Source organism: Onychomys torridus, chromosome 1 (assembly GCF_903995425.1).
Source record: "Onychomys torridus chromosome 1, mOncTor1.1, whole genome shotgun sequence".
Classification (NCBI taxonomy): Eukaryota; Metazoa; Chordata; class Mammalia; order Rodentia; family Cricetidae; genus Onychomys; species Onychomys torridus.
The window spans coordinates 131,523,884-131,545,504 of NC_050443.1; the positions used below are offsets into that span (position 1 = coordinate 131,523,884).

The following is a 21,621-nucleotide window of genomic DNA, read 5'->3' on the forward strand; positions in this document are numbered from 1 at the left end:
ATGCCAATGTGAAAGATAACTCTGATTTCAAAGGAGATGTGAGATAGTTTACTCTGAAGCCAAATATAAGTGACCATGGCCATTGAGCACAGATTTGTTCATGTTACAACACGGTAAAACTTAGATCAAGTTTACATAATACCAAAATCAGGAAAGTCATTAATCAAGAAATGCTCAAACACATTAGCAGAAACATTACGGAGGTGGGTTGAAACTAATTTGATGGTATTCTTACTCTCAATGATTGGTGGAAACTAAGATTTTGTTAAGTTAAAGCATTCCACAAGATTTTATCTATTAGTCACAGGATTATGTGAGCAAGAAAATGACTATTTATGGGTCTAAATATAGCCCCAAACACATTTCAGTTAGGCTCTGGACCTGCAACATTCCAACTTCTCTACAATCATTGAAGTTCAAGTCAATTAACCAGCCTTTTAGGCTTAGCTGAAGTCACAATTACCTTTTGGGAACTTCCGTTCATGTCTATAATAATAAACATGTATTTTTATCATTCTTAAACCTGATTTTAAGCTGATGTTTCACTGGTTTGCTTTTTTAATTTATAGAAGTTTTACAAACATTTTGAATATGATTTAACTATAATAATTTTGCAAAATAGACTTTATTAATATATTTTCTTTTTTGTTTTATTCCAGACGATTTTAAAGAAACCTTTTCTTTATTTTGAAATTAATTATATATATATATATATGGATATTTTGATGCATTTATATATTTGTAGCATTTATTTTCCTGATGTACATGGAGGTCGGAAGAGGGTGTTTGAACCCTTGAAACTGGAGTTAAGGGAGTTGTAAGCTGCCATGTGGGTTCTGGGAACCAAACTCAGGTCCTCTGCAAGAATAGTGTGTGCCCTTGACCTCTGAGCTATCTCTCTAGTTCCCATCATTTAAATTTTATTCCCTTGGTTAAAAATGCCTTATAGGCTCTACGTTTTAAAATCATCCATTTCCTCCTAGTATTTTAATGTTTTAAAATTTTTATATATTCAGTTCCACTCACTTGTTCATGTTTGATGTGTTGAGGGCTATAAGTTTATTTTGTTCCACACAGATTTTGGTTCATTGACTCATTAAATATATTGCTGACTCTTTGAAATGCCTCATGCGACATGCTGGATCTTTACAGGTGCAGGGCCTGCTTCTGGGTGTTATAGTCTGCTCCTTGGATCAGTTAGTTCTGTTACCATGGCACACATTTAATTACTCTCGTTTGTACTATTGCATGATAACTGCTTGCTCCCAATTACTTTTATTTTATAAAATGTTACCTTTATTGGGACAAACTTTTTGTCCTAAAATTTGTTGTTATTTTTGTTATTTTTCAGATAGTGTCTATGTATCTTTGGCTGGATTGGAACTCACACAGATCTGCCTGCCTCTGCCTCACAGTTGCAAGGATTACAGATATGTGTCACCATGTCCAACCTTTTAAACCTTATAAGTTTTTTCTTGGGTGTTCTAGCCCATATGTTTTAATATAATCTTATTGATAGCTCAAATAATTCTTCTGGGATTTTTATGAAATTTTATTGAATTTGAAGTGGGAAAGTGACACATAGTATACATCTTCATTTATGTGGGTCTTCTCTTGATTTATTGTACATATTCAGTGTTTGCAACATAATATATAGGATACATATAAATAGTGAATGTTTATTTTAGTGAAGTGTGGTAATGCCATTATCATAAAAATATCTGTTATATTCTAAGAGATTGGAACTTTTGCTGGACTTTACAGCTAGAGTTAATAGTACACCTTAAGGTCACTTAAGACTTTAGACTACTATCCTGCTGTATACTCAGCCTGTTTGTTTAACATACTTTTAAGAGAACAATGTAACAACCAAACTTACCTACCTTGAGTTTCCCTTGTAATCAACTTTGATAACCTAAGCCAATTCATAACTATAATCTTAAATTATGTACTCCTGACTTGAGTAGTGTGTGTGTGTGTGTGTGTGTGTGTGTGTTATGATAATCATTTTTTAAAAACAGAACAAAGGCCAATAACAGCCTTATAAAATGAATATCTACCATAAATGTTGACTGTGTCAGTTTGAATTAGTGACTTAATCCCTGTGAAACTCTGTTAGAGATTTTGTAAAGTATTCTTCATTCTTTACTCATACAGCACTTTCTGTCCTGTTTAAGACATACACAGCAGAAACACTTCATTAGAAATGATGGAAGACACATTGAGAGCAAAGTAGAGAATTCAAACGTAGGCTTGCTCTTGGTCAAATGACACCAGTTAGACATGCTTTATTGGCTCTTAATGCAACATTGATGAGTTATTGGTAACTCTGAGGTTATTATTAATGTCCTTACGCTGATGTAATGAAGTAAATGAACACATTTTTAAATTTAGTAGTAATTTCAAATATGCACATTTTTATTACCTATAAATCCCAACTTGTACATTAGATCTCTAGACATATATCTGTTACTTTGGGTCCTGTGGCCTATATTTCACTTCTTGTCCACTTTCTCATTCCTAGGAACCTTTGATTTATATTTTTTTTCTTTATTATTATGTGTTTTAAATTTTATACATCAGCCATGGGTTCCCCTGTCCTCCCCCCTCCCGCACCCACCCTCACCTTCCTCCCAGCCACTCCCCTCCATTCCCATGTCCTCCAGGATCAAGGCACCCCTGGGGATTCATTTAAACCTTGTGGATTCAGTACAGGCAGGTCCTGTCACCTCCTTCCAGACTGAGCAAAGTGTCCCTGTGTAAGCCCAAGGTTCCAAACAGCCAACTCATGCACTAAGGACAGACCCTGGTCCCACAGACTGGGTGCCTCCCAAACAGTTCAAGCTATTCAATTGTCTCACTTATCCAGAGGGCCTGATCCAGCTGGGGGCTCCACAGCCTTTGGTTCATAATTCATGTGCTTCCATTCGTTTGACTATTTGTCCCTGTGCTTTTTGCAATCTTGGATTCAACAATTCACGCTCTTGCAGACCCTCCTCTTTCTCGACAGTTGGACACCTGGAGCTCCACCTGGGGCATGGCTGAGGATCTCTGCATCCACTTCCATGAGTTATTGGATGAGAGTTCCAGCACGACAGTTAGGGTGTTTAGCCATCTGATCACCGGACTAGGTCAGATCAGGTTTTCTCTCGACCATTGCCAGCAGTCTACAGAGGATGTATCATTGTGGATTTCTGGGGACCTCTCCAGCACTCTGCCCATTCCTGTTCTCATGTGGTCTTCATTTATCATGGTCTGTTATTCATTGTTCTCCCTTTCTGTTCTTGATTCAGCTGGGATCTCCTGCTCCCCTAAGCTTTCTTTCCCTCAAATCTTGCCCTTCATTACTCCCACTGTTGTCTAGGTTGTTCATGTAGATCTCATCCATTTCTCTGTCATTGGGCGATCCCTGTGTCTTTCCTAGGGTCCCGTTTTATAGGTAGTCTCCCTGGAGTTGTGTAGCAGTCTAGTCATCTTTGTTTTACATCTAGTATCCTCCTATGAGTGAGTACATACCATGTTTGTCCTTCTGAGTCTGGGTTACCTCACTCAGGATGATTTTTTCTAGATCCATTCATTTGCCTGCATACCTCATGATGTCATTGTTTTTCTCTGCTGAGTAGTCTCCATTGTGTATATGTACCATATTTTCTATATCCATTCTTCAGTTGAAGGGCATCTATGTTGTTTCCAGGTTCTGGCTATTACAAACAAAGCTGATACAAACATAGCTGAGCAAATGCCCTTGTGGTATGATTGAGCATTCCTTGGGTATATGCCCAAGAGTGCTACGGCTGGGTCTTGGGGGAGATGGATTCCCAATTTTCTAAGGAATCACCATATTGATTTCCAAAGTGGCTGTACAAGCTTGCATTCCCACCAGCAGTGGAGGAGAGTTTCCCTTGCTCCATATCCTCTCCAGCATAAGCTGTCTTCTGTGCTTTTGATCTTAGCCATTCTGACAGGTGTAAGGTGGTATCTCAGAGTCGTTTTGATTTGCACTTCCTGGATAATTAGGGATGTTGAGCAATTCCTTAAATGTCTTTCAGCCATTTGAACTTCCTCTGTGGAGAATTCTCTGTTTAGTTCTATAGCCCATTTCTTAATCGGACTGTTGGGCATTTTTGATGTCTAATTTCTTGAGTTCTTTATATATTCTGGATATCAGCCCTCTGTCAGATGTGGGGTTGGTGAAGACCTTTTCCCATTCTGTAGGCTGTCGCTTTGTCTTGTTGACTGTGTCCTTTGCTCTACATAAGCTTCTCAGTTTCAACAGGTCCTATTGAATGATTGTTTCTCTCAGTATCTGTGCTGCTGGTGTTATATTTAGAAAGTGATATCTGGTGAAATGCATTCAAGAGTACTTCCTACTTTCTCTTCTATCAGGCTCAGAGTAACTGGATTTAAGTTGAGGTCATTGATCCACTTGGACTTAAATTTTGTGCACGGTGACAGATATGGATCTATTTGTAGCCTTCTACACATTGACATCCAGTTATGCCAGCACATTTGTTTAAGATGCTTTCTTTTTTCCATTGTGCATTTTTGGTTTCTTTGTCAAAAATTATATATTCATAGGTGTGCGGGTTAATGTTAGGGTCTTCAATTCAATTCCATTGGTCCACATGTCAGTTTTTATGCCAGTACCAAGCTGTTTTTATTACAGTAGCTCTATAGTAGAGCTTAAGGTTGGGGATTGTGATGCCTCCAGAGGTTGTTTTATTGTACAGAATTCTTTTGGCTATCCTGGGTTTTTTGTTTTTCCATATGAAGTTGAGTATTATTCTTTCCAGATCTGTGAAGAATTGTGTTGGTAATTTGATGGGGAGTGCATTGAATCTGTAGATTGCTTTTGGTAAGATCACCATTTTTACTATGTTAATCCTGCCTATCCATGAGCATGGGAGATCTTTCCATTTTCTGACATCTTCTTCAGTTTCTTTTTTCAGGGACTTAAAGTTCTTGTCATGTAGGTCCTTCACATGCTAAGTTAGAGTAACCCCAAGGTATTTTATATCATTTGTAGCTATTGTAAAGGGTGATGTATCTCTGATTTCCTTCTCAGTTTGTTTGTCTACTGTATATAGGAGGGCTACTGATTTTTTTTTGAGTTGATCTTGGATCCTGCTATGTTGCTGAAGGTTTTTATTAGCTGTATCAGTTCCTTGGTTGAATTTTTGGGGTCACTCATGTATACTAACCTGTCATCTGCAGATAGGGAGAGCTTGACTTCTTCCTTTCCAATTTGTACCCCTTAATCTCTTTATGTTGTCTTATAGCTCTGGGTAGAACTTCAAGTACTATATTGAATAAGTATGGGGAGAGGGGACAGCCTTGCCCTGTTCGTGATTTTAGTGGTATTGCTTTGAGTTTCTCTCCATTTAATTTGGCTGTTGGCTTGCTGTAGATTGCCTTTATTATGTTTAGGTATGTCCCCTGTATTCCTGATCGCTCCAAGACCTTTATCATGAAGGGGTGTTGGATTTTGTCAAATGCCTTTTCTGCATCTAGTGAGATGATCATGTGGGTTTTTTTCTTTGAGTTTGTTTATATGGTGTATTACATTGACGGACTTTTGTATGTTGAACCACCCTTGCATCCCTGGGATGAAGCCTACTTGATCATGGTGGATATTTGTTTTGATGTGTTCTTGGAGTCTGTTTTCCAGAATTTTGAGTATTTTTGCATCAATGTTCATTAGGGTGATCGGTCTGCAGTCCTCTTTCTTTGTTGCATCTTTGTTTGTTTTAGGAATCAGGGTAATTGTAGCCTCATAGAAGGCTTCTATTGTGTGGAACAATTTAAAGAGTATTGGTATTAAGTCTTCTTTGAAGATCTGGTAGCATTCTGCAGTGAAACCATCAGGTCCAGGGCTGTTTTTGGTTGGGAGACTTTTAATGACTGATTCTACTTCCTTAGGGGTTATTGGACTATTTAAATGGTTTATCTGGTCTTGATTTAACATGGGTATGTGGTACCTATCCAGAAAATTATCCATTTCTTTTAGATTTTCCAGTTTTGTGGAATAGAGGTTTTTGAAGTATGACCTGATGATTCTCTGGATTTCCTCATTGTTGTTATGTCTCCCTTTTCATTTCTGATTTTGTTAATTTGGATGCTCTCTCTCTGTCTTTTGGTTAGTTTGGATAAGGGCTTGTCTATGTTGTTGATCTTCTCAAAGAACCAACTCTTTGTTTCATTAATCCTTTGCATTGTTCTCTTTATTTCTATTTTATTGATTTCAGCTCTCAATTTGATAATTTCCTGGCATCTGTTCCTCCTGGCAGACTTTGCTTCTTCCTTTTCAAGGGCTTTCAGGTGTGCTATCAAGTCACTAGCATGAGGTTTCTCCAGCTTCTTTATGTGGGCATTCAGTGCTATGAATTTCCCTCTTAGCACTGCTTTCATAGTATCCCATAAGTTTGGGTATGTGGTGTATTCATTTTCATTGATCTCTAGGAAGTCTTTAATTTCTTTCTTTATTTCTTCCTTAACCCATTGGTGATTCAGTTGAGCATTATTCAGTTTCCATGAGATTATAGGATTTCTGTAGTTTTTTTCTGTTGTTGAAATCTAACTTTAAACCATGGTGGTCTGATAGAACACAGGAGGTTATTCCAATTGTTTTGTATCTGTTGAGATTTGCTTTGTGGCCAAGTATGTGGTCGATTTTAGAGAAGGTTCCATGGGGTGCTGACAAGAAGGTATATTCTTTTTTGTTTGGGTGGAATGTTTTGTAGATATCGATTAAGTCCATTTGAGCCATGACATCAGGTAAGTCATTTATGTCTCTGTTAAGTTTCAATTTGGCAAATCTGTCCAGAGGTGAAAGTGAGGTGTTGAAGTCTCCCACTATTAATGTGTGGGGTTTTATATGTGATTTAAGCTTTAGTAATGTTTCTTTTACATATGTGAGTGCCCTTGTGTTTGGGGCATAAATGTTCATAATTGAGACTTCATCTTGGTGTATCTTTCTTGTGATGAGTATGTAATGTCCTTCATCATCTCTTTTGATTGATTTTAGTTTGAAATCTATTTTGCTGGATATTTGGATGGCTACACCAGCTTGCTTCTTAAGACCATTTGATTAGAAAGTCTTTTCCCAGCCTTTTATTCTTAGGAGGTGTCTTTGAATTTGAGGTGTGTTTCATGTATCCAGCAGAAATATGGGTCCTGTTTTAGTATCCATTCTGTTTGTCTGTGTCTTTTTATAGGTGGATTAAGTCCATTGATATTAAGGGATATTAATGACCAGTGATTGTTCATTCCTGTTATTATTTTTATATTTTGGTGGTAGTGTGTGTGTACTTCTCTTCTTTGGGGTTTACTGCTGTGGTGTTATCTATTGCCTGTGTTTTCATGGGTGTATCTGCCTTCCTTAGGTTGGAATTTTCCTTCTAGTGCTTTCTGTACCGCTGGGTTTGTAGATAAGTATTGTTTAAATCTGGTTTTGTCTTGGAAGGTCTTGTTCACTCCATCTATGATGATTGAAAGTTTTGCTGGGTATATTAGTCTAGGCTGGCATCCATGGTCTCTTAGTGTCTGCATTATATCTGTCCAGGTCCTTCTGGCTTTCAAAGTCTCCACTGAGAAATCAGGTGTTATTCTGATGGGCTTGCCTTTATAAGTCCCTTGGCCTTTTTCCTTTGCTGCCCTTAATATTCTTTCTTTATTCTGTACGTTTAGTTGTTTAATTATTATGTGGCAAGGGAACTTTTTTGGGTGGTGTACACTGTTTGGTTTTCTATAGGCTTCTTGTATCCTCATAGGCATTTCCTTCTTTAAGTTGGGAAAGTTTTCTTCTATGATCTTGTTAAATATATTTTCTGTGCCTTTGAGTTGGTATTCTCCTTCCTCTATCCCTATTATTCATAGGTTTGTTCTTTTCATGGTGTCCCAAATTTCTTGGACATTTTGGGTCATGACTTTGTTGGTTTTAGTGTTTTCTTTGACTGATGAATCTTTCTTCTAACATATCTTCAACACCATAGATCCTGTCTTCCATCTCTTGCACTCTGTTGTTTATACTTGCATCTGAAGTTCCTGTTTGTTTACTCAGATTTTCTATTTCCAACATTCCTTCTGCTAGTGTCTTCTTCATTTTTTCTATTTCCTTCTTCAGATCATGGGTTTTCTCCCTTGCTTTTTCATGATTTTCATTCAAGGACTTATTGTTTTCTTCTGCTTTAATTGTCCTTTCCTCTAGTTTTTTATAGCATTCTACCCATTTTTTGTGTGTCTGTTCCTCTACTTTATTTTTGTTTTCTTCTATATAGGGCTCTAGCCTCTTCATGATGTTACTTATAAGGTTGTTTTCTTCTTCTTCTTCTTCCATTCCGTGATGTTCAGGTCTAGCTGTTGGAGAAGGGCTAGGTTCTGGTGATGCTGTATTGCTCTTTATGTTATTGTATGTACTTCTGCCTTGATGTCTGCCCATCTCCTCATGGATTAGTTCTTGGTCTTATCAGTGTACTTGGTCCAGAGAGAGTTGACAGATTTAGGGAGCCTCTCTCTGGTTCAGATGGAAGCTCTGGGCCAGATGGGAGAGCTGGTCCAGATGAGAGTGCTGGCTGGATAGGAGCTGGGGGGCTGGACTCTGAGTCTCGGGAAGTCCCTGGGGTCTCCTTATTTTGTCCAGATGGGAGCTCCTCTTGTCTAGATGGGAGTTCCTCTGGTCTCTGGTCCAGATGGGAGTTCCAGGGCAGGATTGAAGCTTGGGGCTGGTCTCTGAGTCTCAGGAAGTGGCTGGGGTCTCCAGCAGATGGGTGTGGGGGCAGGGTGTGGAGACTGCAGTGTCTGCCTGCCGTCTTAGAAAAGGGGAGTCTTCTGGCAGGGCGGGCCAATTTGCAGGAAACTGGGGCCAAGTTGGTCAGGTCCTCCCTGGGTGGCCTGTTCCAGTGGTGGGACCCAGGCGCAGTTGCCTCTCTGGCTATAACCCCAGGCACTCACCTCTGGTCCAGATGGGAGTTCCCTGTTTTATATTTCTATATATTTAATCTTTTACATTCTACATATAAGCATATAAGTACAATGATGCAATATTTTACTTTTTTTCTTTATTTCATTTTGTACAATGTCTTTTAGGCTTATCTATGTTGAATCAAATATCAAGATCTCTTTCTTCTCTAAGACTGAATTATATTCCAGTGTCTATGCCATCTATTACAGTTTAACTTCTCAATTCATTCATTCATCAATCCACAAACGCTTTGATTATTTCCATATCTTGGCTATGTAAATGACACTATAAGGAACATAGGATCACAGACTTCTTTAGAGTGTGTTGGTTTCATTTCCTTCACAGAAGAGGGATGGCTGGGTCATATGGTAGTTCTATTTTTCATTTTTTAGAAGTCTTCACAGTGTTTCTCATGGCGACTACACCAACCTACAGAGCATTGGCAGTTTATATCACTTTCACTTCTCTACACTTTGGCCAGAACCTGCCTCATGCTGTGGTGGCTATAAAGTGGTATTTCTTCGTAATAGTGGTTTGCATTTTTCTGGTAATTAATGAGGTTTGCATTTTTCTGGTAATTAATGAGGTTTGCATTTTTCTGGTAATTAATGAGGTTGAGCACCTTTTTGTATAACTGATGGCTGTTAGTCATTTTTAGAGGAATGCTTACTCAAGTCCCTTGGTTTGAACCTTTTTATTGTGTATTACTTTAAAAATAATTTTTAAAAATTCTATTAAAATGTAAGCAATGGCTTTAAATCTGTGTTCTAATGTTGCTTGGACTCTTGTAATTGAGACATGTCCATCACTTTTCTTCATATACGAGAACAAATAGGGTATTTATTTATTTATTTATTTATTTATTTATTTATTTATTTAGAATAGCAGCTGTATTTAAAATACTCCATCTCTGGTTTTTAGATTCATATCAAATAGGTGAATAGGTAAAATTGTATCCTCTGATACTTTATGTGTGACTTAATATTTATTTGAATTTTCATGTGTTAGTATAACTTTTTTTTCCTTCTGTCTACAGTGAGGTCCAAGAGCCAAAGAAATCAGTACCACCTCCTAAAACCTCAGCAGCTGCTCAGCTGGATGAACTCATGGCCCACCTGAGTGAAATGCAGGCCAAGGTGGGTGCAGTATGGATAATAAGGTCTCTGGGTTCCAGAGAGGCACCAAGTTAAGATGGTAGTAGTCAGTCCTTCATCTCTGCTTGGGAATTCTCAGGTGGTATTCATCTTCCTAGATTACATTTAATTCAGTGGAGAAACTCATTTGGGCATGAAAGATAACATGGTATAGGCCTTGATCTGGAGGAGATTGGGTGTTCTTGGTACAGCCAGTCATAAAACTCTGCAAAGGTTTTAGAATAAAATGATGGTGATTTTCCAAAATGAGTGGAGCAAACCCCAGGGATTTTGATAGGTTAAGCAGATTTTATCAGAGAAGTTGTGGGGATTTAGGATGGACACTGAAGAATAGGAGAGGTATGGACACATAATGATAAGAGTTGGACACAGCCTTGATGGTAAAGACTGCACGAAAGGGTGATGATGCAGAAGGTCTATTAAAAAGACATACCTGAGCAGGATAAAGAGGCCGGTGGGCAGGCTGAGACACAGAGCAAGGGAGACCAAAGTAGGAAGGATGAGTTCTGAGACCATGCCGTGATAAACTTTGCTCTTTTTTTGTAGAGTGAAAACAGCAAACTCATGGTTCCTGGCAAAGAGCAAAGTCCAGATCAGGATTCTTAAGCATTTATCAAGGACATAGACTTAGTATTCCTTATACAGAGAATTCAACCTTTTAAAATCTGGTTGGAATTTAAGATGCATACTCATGAAATCAGTATGAATGTTTAAGGCAGACTGTTAAAATTTGTATGATAGAGGAGGGCAGGGCTATATCAGCATGAGATCCCCAATATCCCATATAGTGCCTATCACACAGTGAGTAAGTAAACACATAGCTGCTGGAGGGACAGATGAAGAAATGTCACAGACAAGGTTCTCTGATCATTAACACTCTATAAATAGCTAACATCAACACTAAAGTTGAGTGAATTAACTTATGTTGCATACTTGATGATGCTAGAAAAAACAATCATATTAGGAAACTTATGCTGTGTTTTCTTGTTAAATTGTGTCTTGGTATGTTTAAATTTTAACCTAAAGTGTGTGTTTTAAAACTAAACAATACATATACATTGCACAAAATCAAAAGTACAAATATGTTTACAGTAAATCATTTCCATATCATTTGTCTTGGATTGTACCATTTTGCCCCCTGCAGGTCATCAGAATATACTGCATTTGACATATGTGTCCATAAGTGTTTTGGAATATGCAAGCAAAGAGATGTAGATGTGGAGAATATATTGTTATTTTTTACTTAGTTATTTTTCAAATATAAAATTAATAACAATTTTGCTACCTCTGGAAATTAATCCTTTTGATAGATACCTCTCAAAGACTAACTTCCATTATATAGAGGGGAAGAAAGAAATCTGTTTGAGGATCAATTTTTTTTTTAAGGGAAATGAGCATAGTGAGTAGTAAAATAATGTGAGGTTATTATAGGTAATGAAGATTGAATAACTAGAGGCTTGAAGGCAAATATTAGCAGAACTATTTAGGAGAACGTTGGGAGCCAGGCTGCTTCAACAAGAAGGCCTTTTACTGTGAAATAGAAAATGAGATTGGGAAGACAAAGTGAGGATAGTGGATATGAAACCGTGAATATCCATTTGGTGATTAAAACAATTAAGGGATAGCCACTGTATCTGTATGATGAGATAAACACTATGTAGGTAGATGGTAGCAACTGCCCATGAAGAAAAGGACATGAAATGATGAAGGGAAAAAAAATCGCTGTGTGTGTGTGTGTGTGTGTGTGTGTGTGTGTGTGTGTCTGTGTGTCTGTGTGTCTGTGTCTGTGTGTGTGTCTGTGTAAAACTGACTTGAATGGTTTATAATTTTGGATCTGTCTTCGAATAAATGCAACCACACTGCTTTTTCTTCTAACACTGGCTTTAAACATTACACAAATCATTACAAAGTATTGTACATCTGCTCCCTCATTCTCAGATTTGCCTCCCTTCAGTCTCACCTATCACTTTACTATACAAATCCAACTTTTGCCATAAAGGACCTAGGTGACCTTTTGCTTTTCTCCTCACACTTCTGTGTGCTCAGTCTTAGTGCTTTTGTTCTCACCCTGTTGATCTTGTAACTGTTCTTCCAGTGTGCCAAATGGTTTCACCCTCGGGCCTTCTTTCTCTGTGACCATCTCACTAATGTCAGTGTATCTGGGCCTTGGAGTACATATACTCAAGCATCACTTCCTCAGAGGCACTTTCTCCTAAATTAGTTCATACTCACCATACCACTCTCCATCACAACTATCTCTTATATAACGTACAGCTTTTGTTTATCTGACATGCAGCATATGTTGATTACCTGCCAGTCATAGAATGAAAATTCTGTGAGGTTAGAAACTTGGTATGCTTATATACTGCTTTATAACAAGTTCCTGGAATACTGACTGTGACAAATTAGGTGATTGGCAATTAATAAATGAATGAAAAGGAGAAATGACTAATTTTCACCTAGGGTCACTATAAGAGATACAAAGAGTATACTCGTCATCCACTCGATTTTTTTCTTTTTTGGCAAACAGAAGGTTTGCAAATAAATGACGAATGATCAGATTTCATTTTGCTCAAGGATTTTAAAATGAAGTGGAAATAAAAGTGTTTTTATTGGTGTCTCCAGTTCCTTGAAGGAAGGTTAGGGGAAGACAATAAGATCAGCCATCCAAGGTGAAAGGATAAGTTATATGGCAAATGTCAAAAAGAATAAAGGTGTACACAGGCTGATTCCTATTCATGGTTCTTTCCTTGTCCAAGGTTTCAGTGACAGCAGACGCCAGCAAGAAACACTTACCAGAGAAGCAGGACCACAAGACATCCTTGGACTCAATGCTTGGGGGTTTGGAACAGGAACTGCAAGATCTTGGGATTGCCACGGTTCCTAAGGGCCACTGTGCTTCCTGCCAGAAGCCAATTGCTGGGAAGGTGGGGTGATTCCAGGATGTTGGTCCAATTGGTCTGTGTCTGTGGGTATCCAAGAATAGCTCTTTCTCTTTATATTCTAAGATATTTTAGTAATTGTTAAAAACCACCAACTACTTATATTACTCTGGACCCTGAGATAAGTTGAATCACCTTTTTTGTTTTGTTTTTTGTTTTTGTTTTGTTTTGTTTTGTTTTTTGAGACAGAATTTCTCTGTGTAGTTTTGGTGCCTGTCCTGGATCTCATTCTGTAGACCAGGCTGGCCTCGAACTCACAGAGATCTGCCTGGCTCTGCCTCCCCGGTGCTGAGATTAAAGGTGTGTGCCACCACCGCCTGGCTTGAATTAACTTTTTAAGGAGGTTTTATTTTCATGTCTTTTGCAAAATCAAGTAAGTCAAGAGCTGAGAGACATTGACTGGCAAGACCTAGGTCTAGTAAGAAAGAAGCAAAGGGAACATTTGAGTCCAGGATGATCTAGCTTCTGAATTTGAATTCCTAATCATTTGTATTCACTGCCGTTACTGAGATAGATGCCCTTTCTCACTGCTTGCTCTCTTCAGACATTTCTGGACTTAAATTTATTCACTGCAATATCAGCTAAATGTAACCTTAAAAAGAGACACTGAGACTTGCTCTGAATCATTATCACCAAATCCACACAGTACAGGGCTTTCCAGTTTGACTCTGGAAGGTTGAGAAGCAAGGTACTCAGAACTGGGGAGTAAAATCTGCTTGGCTTCTTTCCTAGTCAGGATGGCACATCCCTTGTACTGTCCTTTAAGAAATGGTTGCAGATGACCTTAGTGTAGTCTGGGTCTGGGCCTTGCTAGTGTATAACTCAGGAGGTGTTGTCTACATGGAATGCAGCACACAGAGTGCGGTCTAGAGGTGCATTCTGCTGCACTGCCATGTCAGGCTCTGTGATATCCCCAGGTGATCCATGCTATGGGGCAATCCTGGCACCCAGAGCACTTTGTCTGCACTCACTGCAAGGAGGAGATTGGCTCCAGTCCCTTCTTTGAGCGGAGTGGCTTGGCCTACTGTTCCAAAGACTACCACGATCTATTTTCTCCACGCTGTGCCTACTGTGCCTCTCCCATCATGGACGTGAGTAACTCCCCACCCCTGCCAGCTCCCATGTACTGTCTGATCACTCATTAGGAATACTGGGCATGTTTTACAACTCTGTAGCCTTCTAATGCCTCTGCATGTATCCTGTTTCCAGAAAGTGCTGACAGCAATGAACCAGACGTGGCACCCAGAGCACTTCTTCTGCTCGCACTGTGGAGAGGTGTTTGGTGCAGAAGGTAAGAGGAGAGGCTGCAGCTAACCCCAGGGTGAGAGACTGCAAGGCCTGCAGCACTGTTCCTTGGGGACTGCTGTCTGCTGAGTTTCTGTTCTCGCACTGCCTCTTACAAGCCAATTTCATGCCTAGATGTCATCTCTCCACCTTTCCCCAACATTACCACTTTCAGTTTCAGTTGATTTTTTTTTTTTAAATTAAAGAAGTAAAAATTCATCATTTAAAAACAGATTGTGCCCTCAGGAGATGGCTTAGTAGGTAAAGCCCTTGCTGCACAAAAATTAAGAAGACCTGAGTGAATCCCTAGAATCTGCTTAAATGCCAGGCCTGGTAGTGCAAGTCTGTGACACTAGTGTTCCTGCCAGAGATGTGAGGTGGAGACAGGGGAATCATAGAAGTTCACAGGCCAGCTAGCCTAATGTACACAGTGCAAACAAAAGAGACTGTCTCAAACATGGAAAGAAAGGACTGCCACCAGAGGTTCTCATGACCTCTGTACATGAATCATGGCATGTGCTTGCTTGTACTCTCACAAACATGCAAACACACATTATTCCCCTGCCCCCCAAACACACACAATGTGTCCCTATTACTTAAAGGTATGAACTGTTTTTTTTTTTTTTCTCTTGGAATTAAAATCTGAGTTGCTTCCTTCTAGCTTAGTTTTCACTGTAATTACCACTAATTTACCTGATAAAGCCTTGAAATTTTTATCAAAACAGTCAGCTGCATCTGGGTAAGAAGTCTGCTCCATTTTATTTTATTGGTGATATGGCAAGAGAGGCCAACCCTCCTGCTCCAACCTGAAATGCTTTCTTCCTGCTAATTAGCAGTCATTCTGGTCATTCTCCCCAAAGTACCCCTGGAGTCTGTTGTTACTACCTTTCTCTTCAGATCCTCTGCTTCCTGGACCCCATTTCTTCTTCCTTTGATTGGGTTTTGATAACTTTGTACATGTATAATGTGCATCCTGATTACTATAACTTTACTCTCTAATGTCCTATCTACCTTATTTTACCTCCTTCCTCCTCCTGATGAGTACCCTTTCCACACTGATGACTTTTTGTTGATTTGTTTGTTTGATTATTGAGGCCCACTGAATTTAACCAGGTGGGAGAGCTTCAGGGCCGAGAAGCTGCTAACTTGCCAGCTTTTCTCAATTCACCTCCCCCCCCCCACGCCCAACTTATTTCTAAGGTATCCTAGGGCACCCACTCTACTAAATAGTTTCAAATAGTCCCTGTGTTTTGTGACAGGGTGGGCCATCAGATCTTCCAGTGGCTTTTCAAACCTTGAGCCAGTCCTGTCTAAAGTAGAGGAGTACTTTGCATTCAGTTACTGGGAGATGGCATGCTGAAGACCCCAGCAGTGAAAGTGGCTATCCCTTTCAGCCTTAGTTCTGTCAAGTTAGAGGCCACTCCTGTAATTTACATTATAAAAATAAAATGAAACAAACAAACAAAAACCATCAAAAACCCTTACTGATATTGCATAGTGGCATCTCCTTCCCTTTTCTCCTTTTCTTTGTGATTCTTTTATAATTTAGATAATTTCTTACATGTTTTTATTCTGTCACTGTCCTTGAGTTGCCTCAACATAGAATTCTATAGGAATTATATTAATAAATAGTGGGAACTGTTTGCACTCATAATTCTTAAAACTGCATTCAGCTTCTATAATTGAGAGGTTTTCATTAAGATTCTATTTTCATGTTTTATACGACCCAAATTTTTATTGCATTTTTATTTCGTCTGTGAATGTGAGAACACGAATCTTAAAAGGTCTTATTAAATAAAAAACTCAGGAGCCAGGTATTGGGGATAAATTCTGAAAGATCAGAGAGCCAGAACAAGCCACAACCAACCTCACCTCTCCAGCTCCTTAGCTGATCTTGTTTCCTCAGACTGGAAGCCTCTGAGTCCTCATTCAAATGGATCTCAGCTGAACTGCTACTAAAAGCCTCTAGTTCCTGGTCCTCATGCCTTATATATCTTTCTGCTTCCTGACATCACTTCCTGGGATTAAAGGCATGTATCACTATGCCTGGCAGTTTCCAGTATGGCCTTGAACTCACAGAGATCCAGATAGATCTCTGCCTCCCAAGTGATAGGATTAAAGGTGTGTGTGCCATCATTTCTGGTCTCTATGACTCTCTAGTGGCTGTTCTGTCCTCTGACCCCAGATACGATTATTAGAGTGCACAATATATTGGGGACACAATATCACCACATACATGTGGTGGTCAGAAGACATCAAGTGCAAGTCAGTTCTCCCCTTCTGCCACGTGGGTCCCAATGATTGAACATAGGTCTTCAGGTGTGGCAGCAAGTTCCTTTACCCAACGAACCATCTATCATCCCTGTTTTCTCTTTTCTGTGTGACCCATTTTAATAGTTTGCAAGGATTTATTTTTCTGAATTGTCCTGGCATCTCACCCACTTTTTATTGTTCATTTTGTATTTGGATCAGCAGAGTGTCTTGTAGCTCCAGCTAGCTTCAGGTTTACTATGTAGGTGATGATGACTCCCTACTCTCTTTCCAGGTGCACACATGCATGTGGATGCTGGAGGGAAACCTTAGGTGTTATTCCTCAGCTGCCATAACTTGTGTGTGTGTGTGTGTGTGTGTGTGTGTGTGTGTGTGTGTGTGTGTGTGTATGAGAGAGAGGGGGGGGGAGAGAGGGAGGAGAGAGAGAGAGAGAGAGAGAGAGAGAGAGAGAGAGAGAGAGAGAAAGGCCTGAAGCTTGTCAAGTACAATTGGCATTCTGTCTAGTGAGCCCCAAGATACCAACTGTCTGTCTCCCCAGTTCTGGATTACAAATGTGTGTCACTGTGCCTGGTTTACTTATTTGTTTGTTTGCCTATCTGTTTGGCGAGTTCTTTCTGGGGATGTAACTCAATTCCTTGTCTTGTGTTTATGAGGCAAGCACTTTATTGACTGAGACATCTGCTCTAAAGTAAAACTAGAAGGTTGAAGGGATGGAATTTGAACCCATTTGGTCTCATTTCTGTAAGTTCCATGCCACACCTTTGCTAACATATTCTAACTGCCTTTTGACTGAGACTCAATTCTCCTGTTGCTAGATCTTACTTTCTCAGTACCAATTTGTACTTTATTAGGCAATAGAGACAGATACAGTAGCACTGACATAATGTACTAACAAAGTTCTTTGTAGTGATTTGCCAGTGCATTGGAGCTTGTTCAATGCACTTAATAAATCATTAGGTCTTTCATGTCTACATTGCACTTTAGTTAAGCAACACTTTTTATTGCGTAAGTCTAAATCACACTAAAGTGTCTCATATTTGCCTTTATCAGTGGCAATAGAAGTATGAGAATTAATTAGAATAAATTAATAAATAGTCATTAAATGAATACTGTCTGTTGCCGAATGCTTTCCTCTCAAGCATAACAATCATACCCTTCATCTGAGCAGGGGTGGCTACTTGCATGAGACCCTAATTGGGCTTCTTGACTGTAGGTACTCCTTCATAGACAAAGGGGCTAAGGAAGGTCATTTCTTGGCCAGCTGAATGTGATTTTGCTCCATGGTCTTATATTCTCAAGAGAACACACAGTGTGTGTAAGGTTAGTGGAAGAGAAACCTCCATCTATGCAGCTATAAGGAAGTTGTTGTCCATGCTCAGGGAGACTTTCTGGTAGTGTGGCTGTTTCGGGGTTACCCACACTCTATAAATCCAGTGAACTCAATGATTCTGTAAGTTGGACTTTTATGGAATTGTACTTTGGTTTATCATTGATGACCTATAAGGAGAGGGTGGACAGCACTGTCCGTTGAGAATTATGATGTAGAAATTGCCTTGAATCAGGTAAGCGTACATTTGAAGAACAGCCATAGTTATGTACAAAAGAAAAATGCCCAACCTTTAGGATGGCTGGAAAACATATCTAGTTTCATTTTTGGGCTCCTCCTAACCTGACAGGGTTCATTGGTTTATTATGATTTGAAATAAGCATGAAATTACTCTGAAAACATGTATTAATAGAGGCACATGACAGTGGAGTCATTTATTAGTTAGAAGCTCCTTTTGGGTTGTAGTTCCATTTTTTCCCCCTGGCTTTCTTGTGAATGGGTCTCCTGCCATATGGTCAGCCCATTAATTAGATAGCATACTGACTTTTACTCCAGGCTACATACACATACAGATTTTCAACAATCACAGCTAAGCCATGAAACCTCCTGGGAAATTAAATTCATCTGCATTCTTCTTCAGTTCAGAGAGTCCCTCTTTAAGGCTCAAGTTTCTAAATGCATTGGTCCTTACCATTTCTCCTAGGGGACTATGTCCTCAGTGTTACCTATCTTTCTTTTTAAGTGTTCATTATCCCAGCCATGTAGGTGCTTTTTAATTTCCCCTGTGGCTAAGAGTCACACTGGAGTGAGAACACTCTTACTCTCTTTGAAGTAACTTTTAATTGTCAGTGTCTCTCATTCATTCTCTTGAGGTAATTGGCCCCAGAGAGAACCTTCAGGACAGTAATGCTGAAACTTTCCCAATTTATTGGGTTACTAAGAATGGGAACATTATAGTAAGTTTGGTGGATTGCTTTGATTCCCCTCCCGAGACTTACCCAAGTTGAAGTGGAGGCTGGTACTCCCCTACTGTCTCACTCTGGAGACCAACTGCTCTGCAGATTCCTAAATGGGGTTCATATCTAGGTTAGGTGGTGTGTCTTGCAGTTTTCTTAAGAAATAGCAACTTGCATCACTTGGGGGCATGTTAAAAATGCAAAATCTTCAGTACCATTCTAGAAACAGTGAATAAAAGCCCTGGTGGGGGGTGGGGAAGGCGGGCAGGAAGGACCTAGCAATCTACATTTTAACAAATTCTCTGGTGAGTAAAGCATGCTGAAGTCAAAAGGAATACTGTTTTACACAAAAGCAAGAAAGATGGCCGTAGGTATTTTTTGTTTTTTTTCCCTTAAGTAGTGGGGGTTTGACATTCACTTTCTCTTGAACAAACAGACACTAGAAATCTTTTGAATGGGTCAGAAAAGAAAAAGAGAGAAAAGTAAAGCAAGCTTTTTGAGTCTGTAGGGTTCAGAGGAATAACACAGGGCAGGTATACTTTGGATTCTCAGATCCATAGGCTTTATAATTTTGCAGACTCACCCATTTTTTTAAAGAGAAGTCATAATTGAGTGAAGCAAGGTACATCCAACAGTGGCAAGAACTAAAGGCCAGAAGAGCAGCTGTGGGATTTGGGTCATACCCCTCTGACATCCTATTACAGTTTTGTGATCTGGCTGCTGTGATTTCTAGAATGTTTTTTGAACAGGAAGCTTGAACAATCCACTAAGTACATTTTGTTTCATACCACTGGGGTGGTGAGGCACAGGGTGAGTTTTCACGTTTACACAGTTTTGGTTGGAGATTCGCACTTAGTTGACCTACCAGTTCCCACAGAGAGGTCAGATTTAGGAAGCATTTAAGTTAGGGGTGGAATATGAGTTTTATCTCCTCTTCTGACTATTTTGCTATGGATAACTTATCAAAGATAATTACTATTTAGTGTTATTTTATTTTAAAATATTTTAAATATTGGGGGGATAATGGTAGCAAGACCAGTGCTATCTAGTTTCTCTTAGAGCTAATGTCAATGAGGGAAGGTAGACTATAACAATGATTTAAGATGAAGTAAGTGCTATAAAGACAATGCAGACAGCTAAATTGACAAAGAAGGACCAGGTTGATGCCTCTGAGAAGATGACCATTTGAGCTGACTCACAGTTGTATTAATGTCAGGAGCAGAACTTCAGGCCAAGGGAACACTTTATATCAAGGTGTTAAGGAGAAATAGCCCCTTAATACTTAGACTGATCCAGATTCAATGCTGAAAGACACCTGCATTATCTCCTTTTTGAGCATGGGGATACTAAAGTTGGCAGGGGGGTTACAAAAATGACTTCATGTCTGCTTCTAATGTAGTTTTAAAGGACTCAAAGACTACAACTAAAAATCTTTGATTTTCTCTTTTAAGGCTTTCATGAGAAGGACAAGAAGCCATATTGCCGAAAAGATTTCTTAGCCATGTTCTCACCTAAGTGTGGTGGCTGCAACCGTCCAGTGTTGGAAAACTACTTTTCAGCCATGAACACTGTGTGGCACCCAGAATGCTTTGTGTGTGGGGTTTGTATGCTCAATTACCTTCAATTTTAGGGAAAATCAAAGAATATTCTTCCCTGAGAGGACTAGTTGCTACTTAGTAAGATGGTTTATAGTCCAAGATGAGGAATCCATGTTAGTTTTTTTTCTTTTTCTTTTTTTCTTTTTTCTTTTTTTTTTTTTTTTAAAGAAAAATAGCACAAAGTACCTATTGTGGGTATTTGCTGGTCTATTTTGCAACTGAGTAAATCTAGCCTTTGTTTGTCAAGGACCTGAGATAAGTCTTTCAACTGGCAGGTAACTGGCAGGAATTTTGAAGATGAAAAGTTTATTTGGTGGCATTATTTCTTGACATGCATTTCTTTTGTCTGTCTTCACTCCATCCTCAGGACTGCTTCTGCAGTTTTTCTTCTGGCTCCTTCTTTGAACTGGATGGCCGTCCATTCTGTGAACTCCATTACCATCACCGCCGAGGGACCCTCTGCCATGGCTGTGGGCAGCCTATCACTGGCCGCTGCATCAGTGCCATGGGGCACAAGTTTCATCCTGAGCACTTTGTGTGTGCTTTCTGTCTGACACAGCTGTCAAAAGGCGTCTTCAGAGAGCAGAACAACAAGACCTACTGTCAACTCTGCTTCAATAAGCTCTTTTCACTGTAGTCCCCTTTGATCCACATCTACTTCTGAGACCAAGGCAGGGAAGAGCACACTTTCTTTCCCTGACCTTCACTCAGTGGGCTAACAGAGTACAAGCAATGAGCAAATAAGGGAATTTCTAGATGTTACTAGACTTAAAATCTTATTTTTGAAGCTACTTCTTATTTTTTAATTACGTATTTGCATTTAGATTTAGATCATTGACTGGAGCCATAAGCCTAAGGGACCCTTGACACACATGCTGCCTGCCATATTTGGGCTTCCCTCCTCTTTTCTTAGATCTAGGCCTTGCTTAAGACTCCATAGCACCAGAACCTCTTCCCACAGATACCAGAACATCTTCTCAGATATCAGGTGAATGAGCGCAGTTAAGCAATTAGGTAGTTAGACAAGGGTAGATAGATAACCTTCAGAGCAACATTTCCTGTTGGCTGAACAGCCCATAATTAAGTCCCTTCCTGCTTGCAACCCCCATTACTAAGTCCCTTTCTGCTCA

The 21,621-nt window shown here is 39.4% G+C and overlaps 1 protein-coding gene across 3 annotated transcripts in view; it reads left to right on the forward strand.

The window, feature by feature from the left end:
- Positions 1-21,379, forward strand: part of Lpxn (leupaxin) — a 39,377-nt gene extending 17,998 nt beyond the window's left edge. For all 3 annotated transcript variants that reach the window (XM_036176614.1, XM_036176601.1, XM_036176607.1), the window contains 6 exons: positions 9,996-10,095; positions 12,873-13,040; positions 13,973-14,146; positions 14,265-14,346; positions 20,345-20,493; positions 20,859-21,379. In XM_036176614.1, the coding sequence (XP_036032507.1) occupies positions 10,066-10,095; positions 12,873-13,040; positions 13,973-14,146; positions 14,265-14,346; positions 20,345-20,493; positions 20,859-21,128 (873 nt within the window). In that variant the 5' untranslated portion in view covers positions 9,996-10,065 and the 3' untranslated portion in view covers positions 21,129-21,379. The remainder of the gene's footprint in view (positions 1-9,995; positions 10,096-12,872; positions 13,041-13,972; positions 14,147-14,264; positions 14,347-20,344; positions 20,494-20,858) is intronic.
- Positions 21,380-21,621: the final 242 nt, after the last annotated feature.